The 22,945-nt window shown below is 35.0% G+C and overlaps 3 protein-coding genes across 3 annotated transcripts; 1 reads left to right on the top strand and 2 right to left on the bottom strand.

Annotated features, from left to right (window-relative positions):
• Window positions 1-1,986: 1,986 nt before the first annotated feature.
• LOC133333405 (odorant receptor 33b-like) lies at window positions 1,987-3,085 on the bottom strand. The gene is made up of 2 exons (XM_061541724.1): window positions 2,457-3,085; window positions 1,987-2,398 (listed from the first exon to the last, which is right to left on the bottom strand). Exons 1-2 carry the CDS (start codon window positions 3,083-3,085, stop codon window positions 1,987-1,989), a joined length of 1,041 nt encoding a protein of 346 aa, XP_061397708.1.
• A 2,299-nt stretch (window positions 3,086-5,384) lies between these two features.
• LOC133333404 (odorant receptor 33b-like) lies at window positions 5,385-6,592 on the bottom strand. The gene is made up of 2 exons (XM_061541723.1): window positions 5,856-6,592; window positions 5,385-5,796 (listed from the first exon to the last, which is right to left on the bottom strand). The coding sequence occupies exons 1-2, from the start codon at window positions 6,590-6,592 to the stop codon at window positions 5,385-5,387; spliced, it is 1,149 nt and encodes a 382-aa protein (XP_061397707.1).
• A 5,983-nt stretch (window positions 6,593-12,575) lies between these two features.
• LOC133333403 (probable serine/threonine-protein kinase tsuA) lies at window positions 12,576-22,349 on the top strand. The gene is made up of 3 exons (XM_061541722.1): window positions 12,576-12,731; window positions 20,675-20,980; window positions 21,052-22,349. Exons 1-3 carry the CDS (start codon window positions 12,576-12,578, stop codon window positions 22,336-22,338), a joined length of 1,749 nt encoding a protein of 582 aa, XP_061397706.1. The 3' UTR covers window positions 22,339-22,349.
• The last annotated feature ends 596 nt before the right edge of the window (window positions 22,350-22,945 follow it).

The following is a 22,945-nucleotide window of genomic DNA, read 5'->3' as shown; positions in this document are numbered from 1 at the left end:
TAAAAAACAAACCAACGAAGGATGTGTATGGAACCAAATATAAGCAAAGGGACCAAAGTGGCGAATGCGTCCTACAGTCTTTATGCTTTATTATATATTTCACTGAACTACTTTCACAAATTGCTACATGTGCAACCTAAAAGATTACAGTTTCAAATAGAGATAAATTCCCACATCTATGGAAATCAAAAGTTGAATAAAACATAAAGCCCGTGCAAAGAAATATGCCAAAGGTTATGACAAACAAAATGTAGTTAATGTTCTGTAGGGTCTATAGAGAGAGAGAGAGAGAGAGAGAAAATGTATAGATTTTGGTTATATTGGAAAGGGTTGAAAAGTTGACATGATACACCAAGTAAAATCTTAGCACTTAAAGCCCTCAAACTCTCCCGATAATATTTTCGATCACAGAAAAAGTTCCCTATCGGACCTATATCCTACATCCCAATTATATTTATGGGTGTCACGTGAGTGCAGCATTACTATCTGTAATTTTGCGATTCATTATGCTTCTCCTGCACATCACCAGATATTTAGCAAGTATCCGATATTTTTCCTTTACAAGAAAAACAAAATAGTGTAAAATATATTTGTTCAATAATGGTATTGCTCGCTACGCTTATTACACTACCAGGAAGTATAAATCTGGATTACAAAAGGCTTTGGTATTACCGGGAATATGAATGATAAAATAAGAATGATTTTTAAAAATTAAGAAATGAAGAACTTAAAAAATTCACTTAAAAAATTCTGAACAAATAATTATTAAAAATACAGCATTGTATCTATTATATTTGACTCAGACACTGTAATCTTGACATTACATAGGATAAGTTAAAACGTCGATAAGTTCGGAAGGACCGAACTTTTTATACCTTCCACCACGTGATGTGCACTTAAAATTCGTTGAGTCGATCGGGACATTTATATGTTATGTGGTAGAAGGTTGTTCATGTTCAAATACTGTTCCAAATTACAGACCATCAAGTTGGAAAAACTTTAACATATCGAAAATAAAACGAGATTTTTTAATTTAATTTTTTATTGATTCTCTTTCGAAATGAGCTACATGATCGTAGTAGCAATGAAAAGGAATACCAGGGAGATACTACATACCCACCATTATACGACGCTTTTCGTCGTTGGTTAAGCAGCTCATCAGGCATATTGGGCAATATGGCTTACAAATGTCGTTACTCGATATGTTGTATTTATGTCGAATATTGTTGCGAAATCGCATCTACAAATTAAACTTACTGTTCGGACATTTGACATCACATCAGATGTCGTTTTCATTTCACACCAGATGTCATGACATTTTCTACTCAATGGGAATACAAAATATCAAATTGCTCCCAATTGGTTGAAATTGGGCGGTGGTACTGTTATATGGAGCCTACCCAGAATTTTATGTGAGGATTATGTCAAATATTGGACTTAAATAGAAAAATTTCGAACAAATTTGTTTTGTAGGTTTTATAAGCTCACAAATGTAATAAAATATCCCGCAATTTCATTAAGCGATATGAATAAAAGAGAACTAAGTTCCTTTATTGTAGTATGAATATTTCTAAGGCGAGTTGTTATTACTAGACTTTATATTTTCGCCATAGTTTGTTAGAATTTGCTATTTACTACTTTAATAATTATTACACCAATTGAATTTTTTGTAATCTATTATTTATTTGAATGTTAAACTCGCTTCATGACTGCTGTTAAAATATGTTAAATATAATTACCTCTCACGCACTGCACAGTGGAATCAATGTACCATCCTTCCACTACTCATCAACTTCTTTACTACTTATCAATTTTTTAAGATGATAAAGTTTGGACATTGAATGTATGAATGTAACTTGTAAGCTATAGACAATTACAATTATTTGTTCTAATTTTATATGCATTAGTATAGTTTTAGCATATGGTGCATCCTACTCTGGATTATGTGAATTAAAAGTTTAAAATATTTAGTCGAGTTTGTCAAATCTATTTAATACTCCTGACTAGAGTAAACAAAGAATAGGTCATTTTGCAAATGGCAAAGAAATTTTTTATTTGCATCTCCACAATTCCCCCAGATTTCATAGTGACTTTGGCCAATGTGTTCTGGACAAAAATCATCATGTTTTTGCGAAAACGCTTTGATTGATCTGTCCAGTTACTGCAAAATATCGAATACGTTAGATCGTTGAATTCCTGTTGGCAAATACTGCCATAATAATAACTCGGATATAATTCAAAAGAAATCGCCAATATGAATATGACATAGTAGGGATAAGCCGCCCTACTTTCGACAAAGAATATCAAATACACTACAGCTACGCAAATATTCAGTCCATTCGAAATGTACATAATCAATTGCACGTACGATTGGGTATCTTCAATCAATTTAAATAATCTGAAACGAAGACAAATCGAGTCAGTACGACTTCTTACAGTTATCACTCCAATTGTACCTAATTAGTTTCAGGTGATCTTCCACACACTTTTCCAAATCGACGAGATTGTCTTTTTCCATTTTCTTGGAATCGTGACCAATTCTTGACACTCGCATGCTCAACAGATGGACATGGCCACTCATGAGACAAAGCAAAACACCAGCTGAAGCATCATTCACCAAATTCTGTACAATTTGCGTGGTAACTCCCATAAACTGATACATCAACACTGACCAGTAAACCAACGACGACGAATTCCAATCAAATGGAAACCAAGCCGGATACATAAGTCTCCTCTCAGAGTCCAACAGTACCATTGAAATAGCTGCGACATTGGCTCCCATATAGAAGTATAAATACGCTTTAGCTATCCACTGGGCATACTTCTTTGGTCCATTAGTAAAATATTCATATTCTTCCCGACTTCCAACACTGTCATCCAACTCTACCAATAAATTCTCTATATCGCGCATCTGCTTCAGTTTCATTCTCAACAGGATGTGCTTCATGGTGCACACAATACAGGTTATGGTTATCGATAGGTTTTTGAAAATTTCACCCTGGTTGGGTAAACTCAATAGTCCCAGGGTCAAATGCATCGGATACCAGAAGCTAATGGCGACGTGCAACACCGAATTGTGCAGCATATTTGCGTATTTATTCTCGAATCCTTTAAAACCCATAAGCCGCCAAAGAAACCAAAATATTTTAAAAATTTTACCACTGTTGATTTGATAGGAAATGTCGAAAGCCATTTTCGCAGTTATGCTGCTGCTGCGTTGTTGAAGGAATTACGTTAAAATGCGATTTTCATGTCTATGCTACTGGTATTTATTTACTTTGTCAGAGGATTTGAATAGAGTAGGGACGAACTACAACCGCCATATTTTGGTTATTTTCTCTGCCGCAAAGTATTCTTCGGTTGCTTCCGTCGATATTAAAGAAATTTTACTTCCCATTGTTTTTGTGCCCTTTACTTCCCATGATTTGTCAAAACATTATTAATAACTTACTTTTAATTGCACATTTCCTCTATTCCCTGAAAACATTGGGCAACGGCGATTAACTCGTGTCACTAGGTAAGTAATATCGTGGAAGAATTTTAAGTTCGCCGGTTCTGCAGTATGAGAAAGTTATGATGACAAACACCGAACCTTTTAATATCTAGTATTGTTTTAATTGATTGGTATTAACTAAATAATTTAGATCACAAATCATAACGGAATCCTTTCCTTCTTCTAATTAGTGTATATTTTTATATTGTTGATCTCAAACACACGAACATAGTAATCTGATTGTACTTGTACATTTATAATAACAATAATTATATTGAATATTCCCAGTGCAGTGGGAATCTCACATAGAAATGAAATGTCTCCCTAATGTTACAAATATACAATGTTAAGTGTTACACATAATGTATGGTATGTATGTGGAAATTTGACTGAATTGACACACTTTCATTTAACAACTCATATACATATCCTGTAAATAATAATTTGGTTTTTATTTTAATCAACACTGGTGAAAGTCATTTTCATGGAGAAATAAAATCATTTCTATGACATAATGCGAGTCGATTGTTGTCAGTGAGCGGTTAAAGTAATAATTCGGAAAATTTGGATGTCATTATTGTTGTAAAAATTTAACAAAACGGACATTGAATCGAATGGTGTCTCTTATTTTTGCCGAACAAGATAAAACTGTAACATCAAGAAGTTAAGTAAATTGACTGCTGAAAGGATTCAACTCACAATAAAATTTTAACAGTTTTCAAATCGATAAAATGTTATAACGACAAAATAAACAATATTTATATTCAAAAGCTCTTATTTTAACAACAACTTCAATTCCATTGTTTTTTTTTTAATTTTAATAATATCGATGATTGGTAAAAGTTAAATAATAGACCCACAGAACAGGGTAATAACTAAAAAGATCTTTCTTTATTTTGGTTGGAATGTACTCTTCAAACAATATATTTTGACAGTTAATGAAGACTTAAGCTGGCCTTACCGGTTGACCTTATAAATAAACTTTGATGTTAAATTATCGACTAAAATACTACAATATTGAACTTTACTTTGGTCTGTTTCAGAATCTGCAAGAATGTACAATTTTTAACTACAGTAACAATTTTGCATGTATGCATTTTGTTTTCAAAATGTTCAACAATTAAAGCTGTTCATACGTTTATCGACAATTTGTCTTTATTTTTAAGAAATAACGCAATTACTGAAACGATCTACTGGTGATGTAGGGGTATTGAAGCGGAATTTCCAAACTTGAATAAATAACTGTCGCAAAGTTTGAAATCTGTGGCTAATAAGCTTATTTAGATGTACGGTTTTTCATTTTTACAGATGTTTTTGTAATATTTCCATTCCATTTCGTGTATAACACTTATCATGTTTTAAAACAGTATTATTAAGAAGTCGTTAATAACAATGTATACTCTTATAAAAATATAATGTTTTTATAATAATGATAGAAACAAATGAAAAAAACTATATTATACATATTAAAACAAATGCCGAAGCTATCCCGGATAGGGGCACATTCGGCAAATTTGACTTTTTTACAAAACTAATACCAATTTATTATATGTTTTTGGTACTAGTTTTTATAATTAAGTATCAGAGGACAAAAACCAGCCATACAGTTTTTATACCTGTTGAATAAGTACTGAGATATATTTCATATATGTGTTAAAGCAACATATTAGTGATAAAATATATTTAATGTTGAATACAGATACACATTTTCAATACGTACAACCCTTCTGGAATTGTAAACAACGATTTTTCAAGCAACGTGTGGTCTGCTTCTAATTTTCTATAAACAAATGTAGTGTATAATCTTTATGTATATATATATATATATATTCTGAATTGTATCAACCAAAAGTGTAAAATAGTTTTGAATATTATGCTACTTTAAGCAAATCTATTTAATACTCCTGACTAGAGTAAACAAAGAATAAGCCATTTTGCAAATGGCAAAGAAATTTTCTATCTGCATTCCCACAATTCCTCCAGCTCTCATAGTGACCTTGGGCAATGTGTTCTGGACAAAAATCTTCATATTTTTGCGAAAAAACTTGGGTTGATCTGTCCAGTTGCTGCAAAATATCGAATAACTTAAGTCATTGAATTCCTGTTGGCAAACACTGCCATAATAATAACTCGGGTATATTTCCACGCAAATTGCCAATATGAACATGGAATAGTAGAGATAAGCCGTCAAACTTTCGGCAAAGAATAGAAGATATACCACAGCTACGCAAATATTAAGTCCACTCGAAATGTATAAAATCAATTGCACGTACGATTGGCTGTCTTCAATCAATTTAAATAATCTGAAACAAAAAGCAAAGCGAGTCAGTAGGAGTTCTTGCAGTTATCTCTCCAATAGTACTTAATTAGTTTCAGGTGATCTTCAACACACTTGCCCAGATGGACGAGGTTTTCTTTCTCCGTTTTCTTGGAATCATGACCAATTTTAGACACCCGCATGCCCAACAGCCGGACATGGCCACTCATCAGACAAAGCAATACCCCAGCGGGAGCATCATTCACCAAATTCTGTACAATTTGCGTGGTAACTCCCATAAACTGATACATCAGCACTGACCAGTAAACCAGCGACGACGAATTCCAATCAAATGGAAACCAAGCCGGATACATAAGTCTCCTCTCCGAGTCCAACAGTACCATTGAAATAGCTGCGACATTGGCTCCCATATAGAATGTGAAATACAATTTAGAAATCCACTGTGCATACTTCTGTGGCCCGTTAGTAAAATGTTGATATTCCTCCCGACTTGCAACACTGACATCCAACTCTAGAAATAAATTCTCTATATCGCGCATCTGCTTCAGTTTCAGTCTCAAAAAGATCTGTTTCATGGTACACACGATACAGGTAATAGTTATCGATAGGTTTTTGAAAATCTCATCCTGGCTGGGTAAACTCAATAGCCCCAAGGTCAAATGCATCGGATACCAAAAGCTAATGGCGGCATGCAACACCAAATTGTGTAGAATATTTGCATATTTATTCTCAAATCCTTTATAACCCAACAGCCGCCACAAAAACCAAAATATTTGAAAATTTTCAACACTGTTGGTGTGATAGAAAATGTCGACAGCCATGCTCGTAGTTATGTTGATGTACTCTTGGAGGAGCCAAGTTAAAGTACAACATTTGATGTTTTGCTGCTAGTATTTATTTACTTCGTCAATGGGTTTAAATAGAGTAGGGACGAACCTCAACTGTCATTTTGGATTTTTTTCGAAATAAATTAGGCAACAAAAGATTCGATTCAGTGCAGTCGATCTGAGGAACTTTTAACCTCCATTGTTTTTACACAGTTTACTTCCCTTGACATTATTAACCCTTTAAGTCCCAATGTTGCCCACGACAACAAAATGTTTGGAAGCTTATATTTCATAACACATAAGGTAAATATATAAAATATTGATTCGATATGGGATTATTTTGTATAGAAAACCCTAAATAATGATTTTGCAAAGACATTAAGCAATAAAGACAACACATAATGAATTTTGTAAAAATATTTTCTCAACAAAAATTGAAAAGACATTAAGAGGCAATATGGAGGAGAAAATTAAAATTAATAATTATAATGTTAACGATTTAAGCCCTGATTACTGACTGACTACATTTTATACTTGAGTATAGCAGCATAATATAAAATGTTACTTTATTTCGTTGATATTTGACTATTGTTCTAAATTTTAATTTCTATTTCCTACTTAGATCGATGATTGAAAAACATACAAAATTACACAGAAAGCTATGTTAAACGTTTTTAAACGCTATATCGCAATTATATAAATAAGTATTGGCATTTTTATACCCTACACAACTATGTTGTCAGGGTATTATAGCTTTGTGCAGCCCCAAAAGTTTGTAACGCCGCGAAATATTGGTCCTAGACCCACCTTTAAGTATACCGATCGTCATATCTCGACTAGCTGAGTCGATCTAGACATGTGTGTCCGTCCGTCTGTCCATTATAATTTGTAAACACGATACAGGCCACAGTTATGGACCAATCTTTACGAAATTTTGCATGTAGGATGGATTCTGGCCATTGAAGACCCCTATTGTTTTTGGTAAAGATCAGTTAATATTTAGGGGATGAAATGGACCAAATACTAAATTTTTGTCGGTTTTTCTGATCGCTTCAGAGGCCGCAATTATGGCGCGAACATCGCGAAATTTTACATGGAGAAGGGGATTGGGCCAAAGAATAAGCATGCCTGTTTTGATAAGGATCGGTCAATAGTTAGCGGGTCAAATGGACCCTGACTTTTGTGTGAAAAATTACAAATTTTGTATTCTATTGCCTATATATTTGCCCCTGAAGGACATAGACCCGATAAGTTGATAGTATGTTCAAGAGGAGTGGTTGACCTTTAAATTGATACCAATTATATGGTCGTACGTACTCAGATGTGGGAGTTACACTTAGATATTTACAGGTGCTTACGTACTGAGATATTATTTTGTAACCCATTACCACACTAGAGGGCGGAAATATGTCGCTGGTCGCTCTGAAATTTTCCAATTGTTGTCAAGGACAACGCTTATTATTTTCGGCGATGATCAGATAATCATTTTGGCATGTAGTGGACCGAAGACTTAATTTCCTTGTGTTTTTTTCGAGTCAATCTATAGGCCACAATTATAAGCCGAACATCACAACACAACCCACGGTGAAGGGAATCTGGACAAGTAATTAGAAAGGCTGTACTGAATATTATTAATATTCGAAACATATGTCAGTGTAAGGTAGAGGTGCTGTTGACTTCTAATCGGGCAAGAGGGTGCAAATATCACGAAATATTGCACAGGCTCATAATAAACATCCGCAGAAAGTTAGAGTTCCGTGGAAGTTGTGTAGGGTGTCGTGTGGTCGGCCCCGTCCGACTATACTGCTCCGCTCACTGGTTATAAGATGTCTCTGTTATGTCAGAAGCCCCCCTATATCTGTTATCATAAAATATCTGCAAATCTGACCATTAACTAGAAAAACTTATTGGGACTTTCAATCAAATACAATTTTTTTATGAAATGTTTTTATTTTTCTTATAGTCCCTTTAGGATAGTTGTAATAATAATACCCAGGGACTCAAAGGGTTAATAAATTGTTTTTAATTGCACGTTACCCCTTATGAAAACATTATGGCGAAGGCGATTAACTCAAGTCATTAGGTAAATGTCATGTCATGGAGCCGGCTCTGCAGTTTGGGAAAATCTTTTTGAAAATTTAATATTTTAAAATGATTTAATTGATTGGTAATAACTATGTACATAATTTATAACGCAAATCACGTTGATATTCTTTGTTTTTATTTAGTGTATAGTAGTACTAATCTTAATGAACATTCATAATAACAATAATTATATTGAATTTCATTGCATTTAAAATTAGACATTTTACAAAAGATTACCCTGCCAAGTTTGGCTAATTATTTCAAACTTTAGAAAGTAAAAGGGAAAATTTCATTTTAGAAAAAATGAAACTTTAAAATCTTAAAAAAACACAAGTAAATTCTACAATTCATCCTTATTACTTTTCTGTAGAATATTAAGAGATGGAGAGAGGGGCAACTTTGAATTTTTGTTTTTTTTATAAATTTTAACTAATAGGTACATATGTAATCTTTACACTGAATATACATATGACATAAGTTCGACTTAAATATTTTTTTCATTATGTTCAAAATTGCCAACTTCAGGGGCGCAGCTTTGAGGGAGTGGTTTTGTTTTCTTGTTCGTTGTTTTTTCATAGTAGGAGGGGTTTTCTGAGTGTGGGCAACTAACCCGACATCTCAACCCAATTTTTATAGTTCTTATGGGTGAACTCGCGGCATATGTAAGCTAACATTTTCTAAAGATGATGGAAGTAGCTAGCCCAGGAGGTCAGTGTCCACAATTGAGATGAAAGGGGGACCAAGGTAAGCCTGGGTTTTGTCATGTTAAAGTCAATCAGAGCCGTTGCTTGGCATCTATCATCCCTTACGTCACCCATTTTTCAACATTTACTAATAACTCTTTTGCAAAAAACCTTATAGTTTTTGATAGGTTATTTTTACGTCATGTTTTGCCACTGTTCATTGAAAAGTTACCTCTGATTTCACCAAAAATTAGTGAATTTATAAAAAACATATATGTTACAAATCTATTTACCACGATGAATCTGTGAATATTATTATCTACATTACTTTGTAATGAAACTATAAAGTGGTTGCTTGTCCATCGATTTTTTGTTTTAGTTAAAAGAATCACAAAATTTATTTAAACTACGACAATGTCAATACGGTTTGAAATTAAAATGGTCAAATGTAATCGCATATTTGAGGGTTGTTATGATTTAAACAAATATTTAATTAAACCAAACCCATTCCAAACCAACTTCTGTTTTTGTCCTTCAACTAAACTTTAAATACGGAAAACTTCTTAAATATAAACAAAGTAGCAATGCCAATGTTACATCCCGTCCAGTAACGTTTTTGTGTATTTTCCACAACTTTTACTAACAATATTTGCTTAGCATTCAAATGTCCCAGCAGTCTTGTTTTCTACTCGTTCCATCTACTTTATTGTGTTTCTGTTTTACCCTCTTCTTTTTCTTCTTCAACTGAATACGAAATACGGTATTTCTGCAGAATTCTGTCAATTCACTGTCGGTCAGTCGAAAAGGGGTTGACTGCAATAACCACAAATGCTAAACGACCGCAATAATGTGGTTATAATTGCGTCTGAAACAACTTCAACAGAACGAAGAACTTGGCCACATTCACGTTCATTTCATGACACAATAAAGTGAAACAATGTTTAGCAATTATTGACAATCGCATGGAGAACCCATGGCATTCCCCCGACGGATATTAAAAAATTAAAACGAAACGATATAACAACAGATTTACAAAATAGAAATGGAATCTTTATAAGATGATAGTGTGGATGGTTGTGATGTTATCGAATAGTACTGGGTATATTAATGCAATATACTATAACTGTGTTATTTACATCGCTGCAGATCCCAATTAGGATTGCAAAATTTTTCGGATTATCAAGGTTTTAAAATTGATTTCAATTTCTTATTAATTTAGTTATTATATAAACAGCTTTTTGTTTTTATTTCAAAATAATTCATTGCAAAAAGATAAACTTTAAATATAATACGTACCATTTTCCACCTTAGCAATCTGGATTTCAGAGTCAAACAATCCAGCTTATAGGCTACGCAATGAGTTGTGAAATGTAGTCCGGATTACCGGATTATCGAGATTTTACTGTATGTAGTATTATCGGAATTTGTATTTTCGTTCCTCGACCCAGCTGAACCAATCATCGTCTTCCCATTTAGAATAGGAATATGAACAAATTAAAGTTAGGATTTGTATATTTTACCATTTTTTTTAAAGAAATGCAATCTTATTTAAATATCTTGCCAATGATTATTTTCTTTTGGGGTTCGGAAAATATATGTTATTGCTTATTTGCAATAGCCTTTAATTCTTATTCTCGAATGAAAATTGTATGAATTCAATTAATATGCCGTTCGTTAAATATTTCATACCATTGCCAACATCAACAACAAAAAGAAACAAGCACACTGACATTATAAGTAAAATCACACCCATCAGCACTTTCATCGAAACAGAATTTAAATTGAAAATTTTCTCTGGTATATAGATTGGTTTTGCCTGCTCTTTCAATTGTACACTGGAATTCTGCCGGTAGCACTATAACACATGGATGTTGTATTTATATATGTTGTAGATTTCATGAGTGTATGTCGAAATAGGTCGTATTACATACTTCATCTCATCTTGAAATTGAAGAATATGCACAAGGAAACAGCAGGAAGGAAGGACAATTAAAACGAAGGTGGACAACACCGAAATTTGTTGATCATCATGGTTATTTAAACATTTTAGTTACTGTTACAGATACGGACGGTATTACAAATTATTTAATGACATTTTAATACCATCAGCCTTATGGCTAACAACATTGTGCCACAAATTTAAATGTTTTGATAATTATATGGAAATTCCTCAATAAGAGAAATCGGTGTATATAATGTACATGCCGAAACTCAAAAATATTTGCTTTCTTATAGAAATTTCACAGTACTTTTTTCAACAAATTTTATGGATGTATGATGAAACATAATTAATTTTTAGAAATTTACACCATAAAATTAACAATACTAGCAACAAATTCTTTGTTGACTTCCGTAAGTGTTAATTAAACTACTTGCAGTATTGTGTCAAAATCTTCAATAAGACTGCATCATAGAAATTCTGCATCGAATTGTTATATGGCACCAACGGAATATCTAATTTCATCGGCACCTTGTAATATAGTTACCTTACCAAGATCAAGATCGAAAATGTGACCAGTGTGCCCACTTCTTCTGGTACCTCTCCCACAAAGTTTCATGATTCGGACATTTATTAATCCAATATGAAGCTTACATAAAGCGAATAATAAAACCTGTGAGTAATTCCGTAGACCCCCGCAAAACCGACTGAAAAAGTCGCCAGGATCTGAGACAAGCTACCGGAGTTCTACTGCATAATCTGTGGAAATTCATTTAACATATGATGCAATAAAATGTCATATCAGTCCAAATTCACGGTACATGACAAACCGACCGACGCCCATTTGACTGGGCTATATTTACAACCAAATAAACAAAAACCATTTTGATAAACACTCGTGCACATGTATATTGGCCTTTGTAGTTCCGTACATATGTATGTATGAATGTATGGTCGCACATACATAGTATTATGCAAATGATATGCATAAATGGATGTCTGTGGTACATTTGCACACATTCTAGCAAATATATTCAATGATCAACACCAGCGAATGTGAATTCGAATCTTGTTTTTATCCACAACCACCAACATAGGTGTGTGACTTTGTGTGTGGATGTGGAATCCTGTCGCACACCCATTGACTACACCCCCTTCAACCACAATGACAAACAGTTACGTTAATGCAAGAGCACATTCGCCCATCATCAGTCTTTGTTAAGTCGCGACAACGTCACTGTGACGTGTAATGCAAAGAGAAACAGGTAAAATGCCAACAACAACCACGACGGCAACAACAGCCCAGAGTGTTGAATGCAACCTATGGAACATTGGATGCAACTGTAAATCTGGCAAGCTACACTCCAAGTCATTACTGGAGATGAGCATGTGTAAAATATTTGCACATGCTTTCCGTAATCTATCAGTAGGATAATAAGATGCAAAAGTCATCGCGATGCAATATACTGAGGTCATTTCTTAATACACTTAGCTCGTAATGACTACTTGAAATATCAAGGAGATGTAGTGTGATTACAGATTGCTAGTATGTTTGTAGATAGTGAAATACTAGAATATCCTCACACAGACACAAAAGAGATTATTATGTAAACAATTGATATAAATATACCATTATCTATCACTTCAACACTCATACTTAGATAAAAAAATGAAATATTTTCATATATACGCATACAGACAGTTAGTTTTTGTTAGTATTGAGTCCGATTGTGAAATTATTTTCTCGTTTTGTGCAATATATGGTTAAGCCCCTACCCTTAACGAATTCAAATTCCTCCAAATCTCCGAATAAAACAACGAGTAATCATTTATCTGATGTTGTAGAAATGACTTCACTTTTATATGGCAAACAAAGTAAGAGTTCATCTACATTTACAAGATTCCTTTGAAATCACTTCAATTTCATTATATTTTCCCAATGAGAAAACGTATAAAATTTCCCGCATTCATTTAATTTTGACTATGGCAGTCCAAATCAGTTTCCCCCACCCCAACATTCACTTTACACCGCAATGCGGAAAATACCGTCGTCGAGTGTTTGGAAACACAAACAACAAAAAATAAGCCAACATCAGCGTAAAGTCTTTGGCGGTTCTCAGTGTTCCAAATTGAATTGGTTTCAGTTCGAATGGGAGTAGTTGTTGTAATGAAACATTTGGGCCACACACAACGCACCCACACACCCATCTTAGTACATATCCTGCTTCGGTACATTTACGAATGGTAGGTGGTTTTCTGTATTTTCACGAGTATTTGCACCAACAATTGATTTCGCTATGCTTGAAACGACGCACAACAGTGGTAAGCGACAAAAAAAGAACATCGCCAACATGCAGACACATGATTCGTTGTGTTAGCTTTAACAACACTCGAGGGAAAATGCGGAAGGAAAATCCTCGAGTATTGTTATACATGGAAATGAATTCAAATGACACTACAGCTCAGTTTTAACAGCAAAACACACACACACAAACCAAAACAAGAGAAAAAACACGAATATAGTTTTTTATGTCAGCGCATTTAAAGAATCCTCAAGGTGGTAAAAATTAATAACATAATTGGCGCAACTGTTGCGGGTAAAACAATAACTGAACAAAACAGCTTTCTTGTGCCCATGTGTTATTTTTTATCATGGAATTATTCCATTAATAGATTCTAGTTTATGGGTATATCATAATACAATATTCTGGACAAATTATTCAAGACAATATATGACTTAAGTTCGACGCGACTTTAAAATACACATTTTGTGAAGGTCTTTACTAAAAATTTCAATTTACTATTACCATAAAATATCATGTAGAGTCGACTTTTTGCTTTTGCTAAACTGAATACGAAATAATAGAAGGAACTACTCGACTATTTATGTGTGCCTTTTGAATTCCACAACCTACATCTGCTCACTTTATAAAGTATTAAGGTATTCACTTGAAGGCATGTGGGGCGCTGTACATGGTCGATGGTGCACAGCACATCAGCAATGGCATCAACTATTTAACTTGTAAATTGAGAAGTAGTCCTGCAAACATCAGGACGAGTATGTGTGCCCACGAGGTCCTTTTATGACATACAGGACTCATGCCATTTCTTTTCTTCCATAATACAAAACATTTCGCAACGGCATAGAATAACTTTCGCCGAATGTAATAAAAATGAGCGGAACACAGACATACACACGCCACACACCAACTGAAAACTACGAAACAACAGCAGAGAAATGAAAAAGGAAAGATCTCTTTTATGACACCAGAGGACTTCAACTACTATGTATTGTAAAGCATGCCGGAAGACTTGTGCAATTTTCCACTATTGTTGTTCTGCTGCTGCTGCTGTCATTGTTGGAAAAATAGTCGACTACAGCTTTTATGTTTTTGTACTCTGTACCTCGTAAACCAGCAAACGGAAATAAGAAAATAACTAATGTCAAAGTTTGTCATTTGCTTTGTTGTCGACTTATTTTGTATTGTTATGCCCTACACTACGTTATGCGGTGTACATTTGCATGTTTTGGCTTATAAGATATAGCTATATAACCCATGTTCATACATCGTTATCGGTGCAATAATTTGCTGGACCGCCATGATTGAATCGACTTTATCTCTTGGATATCGGGAGAATTTATCACATAGTTAATTTATCAGCTGGGAGCTGACAGGTAATTAAAAAGGTTTGTTATAATGACAAAAGGTTCCGAATTGTTGCCGGCGATGTTCTTTATTGACAGTTTTATAGTTACAAGTTAAACCAGTAAGGAAAGTTCAAAAGTAGGACGGGGCCGACTTTGGGTACATACAATAGATGCTCATAGATGATGCTCATTTGATTTGGTGACTTGTGCACTAATTCGTCCTAAGCGGACGAACTTTAGTTATTTGGTACATCATTTTGATTAAATCAGATGAAAATATGTACCAACTTTTTAGTCATAGTTCGACAAGTTAAGTACATCTAGCTATGAGTGTCCATCCGTCTGTCCATTTTATGTTGGCAAAAGACAACTAATGATCGGTTAATATTTATGGGCTCAAATTGAACAAAAACATAATATTTGTCTGTTTTCTACAATTATATTTATATTTTATTTAGAGGCCATAATTATGACCCAAAAATCAATGTTGCACCTGCCATCATTTTTTTACGATGTTCGGAGCAAAAGTTTTGTTTGAAAAATTACAACATATGATCCCGTAGCGTGGCTAGTGTGTGACAGAGGAATGCTTGGCATTTAATCTTGTAGGAGATATACTAGAATGCATAATGACGTTTACATACTCTATCATTGCTTAATGAATGATTGAATTTATTCTCATTAAAAATGTTTGATAGTATGGAAAGTCTAAAGTCTAAATGTTTGATAATATGGAAAGTCATGATTGGCATGTTATGTTGGCATTGTTTGATATGTTAGTTTATAAAGGAATATCAGAGGCAAACTTGATTTTGGTCGCCATTCTCCTTTATAATTTTACATTAAACGAAGCCAACTTAACATGGCAATCCTGAAATCATCTTATGCGTTTCCACCTTAAGACCAACATTTTCTTCCTTGGTGTTCTTTAAAATATACCTTTAATATACACTATAATTATACGATTTATATATCTCCCGCATACGTCATTGAAATCAATACGCCAGATATTCTCCATAATTGGAGAAGAACTACCACACTACTTTTCTGAATTTTTGCAAACTATATTTGGTAGGGTTTGTGCCGGCCCACACTAGAGTAATTTCATGAAACAATTTGCATAAAATTACTATTTGTTACCTGGGGAATTCAATCTATAAACTCATATTTTCAATTAATTATTTTCTGAAATTACTTGGGAAAATGCAATACTAATTACCAAAAACACGTTAAAGAACTCTATTTGTGATACACGTTTAAACATTCTTCAATAAATGTTTTACTCCCTGCATAAAGGGGAAACACATACGAGGATTCAGGACGGGCCTATTAAGTTGGCTTTGTATGAAATTTCAATTTAAAAAGGAATATCAGAGTCAAACATGATTTTGTACACCGTTCTCCTTTATTCTTCCAAGTCCTCTTATGTGTTTCTCCCTAAAGTCACATCCAAACCATATAAACGCTAGGCAACTAACCACCAGTGAATTATTACACAGGAAACAAACATCAACAACTATGTGCCCGACACCGAAAGACATTAGTTATGATCACTTGGCGGTCATAATGTAAAAGTTCACAATAGTCCGCTCTTCGCTATTGATTCACATCCGCCATGTACGATAAACAAGAGGTGTCCCCAACAACATCCCAGTGGTACTGGTCAGTCTCTTGAACAACTCTCAAACGATGGATAACCATTTTTCTGTAACTTGAGGATGATACAATCTCGCATATATGCACGGCGCATAAAATGTCACCCAATTCGTGGAAGCTACGTCCAGTGCATAAAGAGTCACCACTTAATTTGTTTGTTTTTGTGTTGAGTTTTCGCTTTGAATTATTGGTGCATGTCTAGCGTCTGCTGGGCCATATCACTTTTCATGCAATTAAGCAAGTAACACTTTGAGTAATGCGTTCTGGCGTCAATTGTTTAACATTTTTTACATCATGATCCATGATGTCATGGATAGTTATGATGAGCATGAACGCTTATAACACCTTGGCCACATTTAAGAATACCATTGGTTTGATGTCCAATACACTAAATTTAGAGCACAATGAATCACAAAAATATTCAAACCATCACTGACATTCTATGTAGCCTTTAACATGCTGTAGTAGCAGGGATCCGATCACGGATTTCAAAAATATAAATACATATATTTATAAACTTTATATTTACTTAAATTCGATATACCACATTTAAAGTAATTGTCTTTTATTCGTTATTTGTTCCGTTCATTAGGTCTGTTCAAAAGTTCATTTTCGTTCTTATCCGTTTTAAGAATGACGACATAATTAGTTGTTTGTCACACCTGACATCAATTTCATACATTCATACATTCACAAACATTTGCATTTATATGGCTATCGAATGACTAAGAAGACGACTGACTGACTGCATGCCAACCCGTTGCTATATGCAGATAATGGACGGACTGTTTTAAGCCATTCATGAGCTGATTTAACCGTTAACAAAGACATTTAATACACATTAAATTGCATCATCAGTGTAACATTATGTCTGCCCATTAAACAAAGGGTACTCGAATTGGTAATAGAAGATTTTGATGTATTTAGAATTGTAACGATTGAATTTTTGTCTTGTCTTTGGCATCAATATTCCGAGGATAAAAAAATCAGAGAAATAAATTTATGAACTTTTAGATTGAGAGCTATATCCGATTCGGATGCGCATAAAAATGTGTGTTCTTCGTGGAAATTATCCATGTCGTAAGCGTTTTTGAGCATTTAAATAATACGGTTTTTGAGTGAATTTCGGCCAAATATTGTGGTCTAACATATCTTGTATTAAATTCGAGAATAAATGTAAAAACATAGTTTTTTAACAAAGAGATTGTTTCCCAATACTTTATTATTGCTGTAATTTAATACCACCTATAAGGAACCCAAAATAACAAATTACATCCAATTCAGTTTAAAACCGGCCAACATCCACAAAATACCCAATATTTTAGTGTACCGTTATACAGGGGCTACTCCGAAACTTGAACCGATATATCCCATTTCCAATGCCAAACATCTTAATTATTGCGATCTCTATCCTGATTTCAGCAGACAGATCGGACAGACAGAATTTAATAAATTTGATATATACATTATTCTCAGATGTATTATTTACAGAATTCTAATTACATTTTACATATCAGATGGTTAATTATTTTTTGTTTCATTTTTATATTATATCCTGCGGGACTCTTCTCCTGACATGAATGCCAAGAGATTGCAAAGTTTTCCTATCCTCTACTTATAATTTTGAGAAGGTATGATATGTTTTCTCTCGCCGTACTCATGTTCAGCTCATTGTGAGTGAAGTTACATATGTATCGAGGTGCACCAGCCAATTTCTGTAAAGTTTTAGATTGCAATTGTTGTAGAATTTTGATTGATGTTTAAAAAGCGGTTCTCCATAACTGTATAACATTTTGATTTTTGTACTTATATAAGGGATACAGTTACGTATTTTGTATCTATGTATAAACCAAGATATTTAAACTTAAACTACTATAAACCTAATTACAACACCCTTTCCAGCACTATTGAAATGGAAATAAATTTAATTACAACTACATTTCTATCCGGATTCGACAATGGCTTTTTAAAAACAAAGGACTTATGTTGAAGATTTGTTTTGGTCAAATTTGTGTTCTCCAGTTAATGTGATAATATTTCGACTAATGAAAGTGAGGCTTTTCTACATGCATGTACATCAATGAAAATCATTCTGCTGCACAGATTGCTGACAGAGCTTACTGGAGCATTGTGTCTGGCGGTGCGGGAATGATATTTGCAAAATGACGATCTCTTGAAGGTCATTTGTAACTCTAGTCTATTAAATTTGAAAGTTTTATTTTTGTCTTTGCTTAAATTTTGTTTTTTTTTTTTCTGGCAACCCAAAAGGGCCAATGCATGACAAAATGTAGGGAGGGGACGGTAGACAAAGTGTTGAAGGGAGTCATATGCAGCACTCTGAATTCATCCAAGCATCCATCCACCCATTCATTCATTGGGCCACACGCTTGTTGGCCAACTAAACCCGTCTGTGTCTATGCGTTAGGCTGTTTTGGTATAAAAGCTACCTGAAACTATTCTAAAGTCATCAAAAGTTTTATTGCATTTATCGTAAGCAGTTGTGCGGTACAATTATCACGTACAATAGACCAACTGCCTTACTAGTCCGACAATAACGCCAACGATTCCCAGTCTTCCTTCATAAGGATTATTTAAGTTTTGCTCAAAGGCTTCCTTGGATTGATACTATATACAAGTGTGTGCGTGTGTGTTTTGTGTACCATTGCATTACAAATAAAGTGTACCAAATCGTCAGAGTTTTAAGGTGTTTCATATCACCAACAACAACAACAATTACAAATTATTACAAACTCTTTTCTTTGAAAACTAAAAACTTTTCATTCAAGCTATGAAGTGGGTATGTGATAAGCTCCAATATTAAAGAACATTAAGAAAAAAACCAAAACAATAAAACAATACCAAAAACAGACAAATCTGAAAGACAGCCGTGACGATTTTCATCTAAACCAAGGAATAAAGTTTGTTCGCCAGGCAATGCCATAAATCAAAACCCCAGGGAAATATGGCATACGATTGTATTTGCCAAATGTTGTAAAAGAAAAAAGTTAAAACCTTTGATAAGGATATGTGTACTCTGAACAACAATACAATTTTGCCTTTGAAATATTTGTTCTGCAAGGATGTTTTGATAAAAAAAAAATATTAAGGCGACCCCCCCCCCATTTTTTTTTTTTTTTTTTAATTTATTCGAATCTACACTAATTCAAGAATGTCCCTACAAAATTTCAAATGAAAATCTCAATAACTCTTGAAGATATAGCCCATTTATTGTGTCAGCATCAAGTAACGGCTAAAGGGCTTCTCAAACTTTAAACGCGTTTTTCTCTAAACATTTTTTTGCGAATGGCGGGCACGATAACTCAAAAACTAATAACCCAATTCCAGTGAGGAGTTATCATGCCCGCCATCAAAAATAAGGACTTTTCTGTAATTGCAAAAAACAACAACAAAAATTTTGTAAATTATTTTTCTTCCTTTTTAGATCTTCAAATATATATGTGCAAAGTTACAAACCTTAATAAGCATTGGTATTGATTTACCAGCCCATAGAAAATCTTGAAAAATTAAAATCGAGAATGGGAGGAGTTCCCTTAAATTATTGAATTTCAATTTAAGAGCAAGCCAAGAAATTGATGGCCAATGAGACCATCATGGTTTTTACTGGTGACATTATCCAAGAATGCCTTTGTTCGTGGCATGCTACAATATCAACGTAGTGTGCAATGGATTAGATACGGAATTAACTACTGTTTATGTGTAGCATTAATTATTCAGAAGACAATCTATGACATATTCTTGCAGAGATATCTGCACTCTTTCACAGCTACCATCAGCTATCACCATTCGTACAAAAATCAATTTTTATTTCAACTCAAATGGTTCATTCGAATCGACATTGTTGACACGTTTTTATCATTCCCTTTCTTTGTATTTCATGTGAAATCTCAAAAGTATCATCGTCGTAGTCACTTTCGTGCAACATAAACTGATTTCCTCAATTCACTACCAACGAATGCCACTCGTTGCAACTTTAATGTGGCAAATAATTTATACGAGCACACTGTTCATTTATTTCGTTCTTCGTCTTCTTGCCCCTTTATTAGCTTTTCGTTTGTTTGTGCCTCGGCGTGTTGGCCAGTAACATTGTTACGGCTTCTTATCCTGCGTTGCATGCGGCCCTGCATCTGGCCCAGCAAAAGTCTATAACAAATCAACAGGATGTGCGTAACTCTCTGGAACAACCAACGGACTCGTCGGAAATTGGAAATGATTTTGGCGCTACCGTTAGCTCTTCGGAAGATTATGATGCTCATCCTCAGTATAGTTTTGCTTACGATGTCAGAGACTCGTTAACCGGCGATGACAAGCAACAAGAGGAGAAACGTGACGGTGATGTGGTACAAGGACAGGTAATACAAGATGCGAGTGGGTGCTGTCATTTACATTGGTTAATTAATTTCAAAACTTTCCCTCTATACAGTATTCCCTCATTGAACCCGATGGCACTCGCAGAATTGTCGAGTACACTGCTGACGACATCAATGGTTTCAATGCGGTAGTATCTAAGCAAATGTCTGATGAACGCGCTCGTGCTGCTTCCGCTGGTACCTCTTCTTCATCACGCTACAACAGCATCGAAGTTTTGCAATCGCAAATCCAAGCTCAAGCTATTGCCGAGGCCCAAGCTCAGAGCGCTGCTTATGCCGAAGCACAAGCATTGGCTGAAGCTCAGGTCAGAGCAGAAGCCATGGCGCAGGCCCAACAAAATTCCCAAGCAGAAACTCAAGCCAGAATTCAGTCTGAAAATCAAGCTCGTGCTCAAGCTCAGCAACTGATGGAACAATTTGAACAGCAATATAAGCAACAGCAATTGCAACTGCAAGCTCAACAACAACTTCAACGTAGCCAACAGCAACAACAACAACAACAACAATTATTGCGTACCCAGTACCAACAATCTCAAGACCGTATTTCCAATGACCAAGCCTTACTTTTGTCCCAGTCCCTGCCCTCTCAAGCTTTGGGCCATAGTGTACATGCCACCGTCGTCAATCACCCACCCAGCCTATTGTCCCGTCAAACCACCGGTACTGTTTTCGCCCAGACTCATGACATTCCAGCACTAAAGGAGATCCAAGAAAACACTGCTCGCCTCAATATTGAACGTACATCTCAACCTCAGATTGTCATCACGCAACCCGCCAGTGCCACCGTGCAAGCACAAGTAATTCACTCTCCCATCGCCACCCTTTTGGAAAGCAGCAATGGTCTTCGGTCGGGAAGCGGTTCCATCATAACGACAAGAATTTCCACGAATGGCCGCAATACCGGATCCGGCTCCACTTTGAGCATCAACGGCAATGGAAGACACGGAAGCAGTGATCAACTGCTAAACGATTTAGACAGCAGCGAATTGCAGAACGCCCTCTCGCGTCAATCCGCAACATCCAGCTCGGCCAGCATCCGTATTTTGAACGGCAATGGAAATGGCAATGGTAACGGCGGCAACGGCGATGATGGCAACGGCAGCCGCAACGGTGGTAGCAACGGCAATGGACACTACACCTTTGAATCATTATCGAACAACGACAGCCTGGAATTGCGACTCAACGGCAATGGAAATGGTTTAAGAAATACCTTGCGTCAGCAACAAAATAATCGCCGCCTGCAGGGCATCTATCATTCAAATGGCAACGGCAATGGCAACGGTAACCGTAATGGAAACGGTAACGGAAATGGTAATGGAAATGGCAAATCTCTTTGGTAAACAGGAATAAATACACAACATAAACACACACACACACAAATCGACACTCCACAAAAAAGGGGCAGGACGAAAGCAAAACAACGATCTTCAGTAGATTTTAGAAACACCAAATATTAAGAGACCCCACAACCCCCGTTCCCAAACATTGACTCCACTTGGCACCTGGACAACGGCTAACTCTTCAATGGACCATGACTTCCGTACAACCACAACAATAACGAGAAAACCACAATTACAATGCAGTTTTTTGTTCATAGTTTGTAAGCATTAGAGTAATTTTCATTTGTTAGTTCATTCATCGTACTTTGTATTTTGTTTCTTCATAGGGTTCATTTCATGATATTTTACTTTTTTTATTTTCTACTTTTTTCATTTACTTAACAAGGGATTTGGGATCTTCATACAACACAATATAAACATTATTACTAATACTAATACTCTTACCTCTGTATAAGCTGTACTTTTCGTCTGTCTATAGACCCAGTCTGTCTATAGACCTTCCATTAACTGATTCCTAGTTCATTATCCGAAATGAAACGTATCCGTTCCTTCTACATCCGGTACAAACAAAACCCCCTCACTCAACTGTGTGCTGTGATGCTACTGT

This window comes from Musca vetustissima, unplaced genomic scaffold (genome assembly GCF_032173495.1).
Source record: "Musca vetustissima isolate MV318-11 ecotype Yass unplaced genomic scaffold, APGP_CSIRO_Mvet_v1 utg4915, whole genome shotgun sequence".
Classification (NCBI taxonomy): domain Eukaryota; kingdom Metazoa; phylum Arthropoda; class Insecta; order Diptera; family Muscidae; genus Musca; species Musca vetustissima.
Note: the sequence above shows the minus strand (reverse complement) of the source record. Positions and strands in the feature narration are given on the sequence as shown.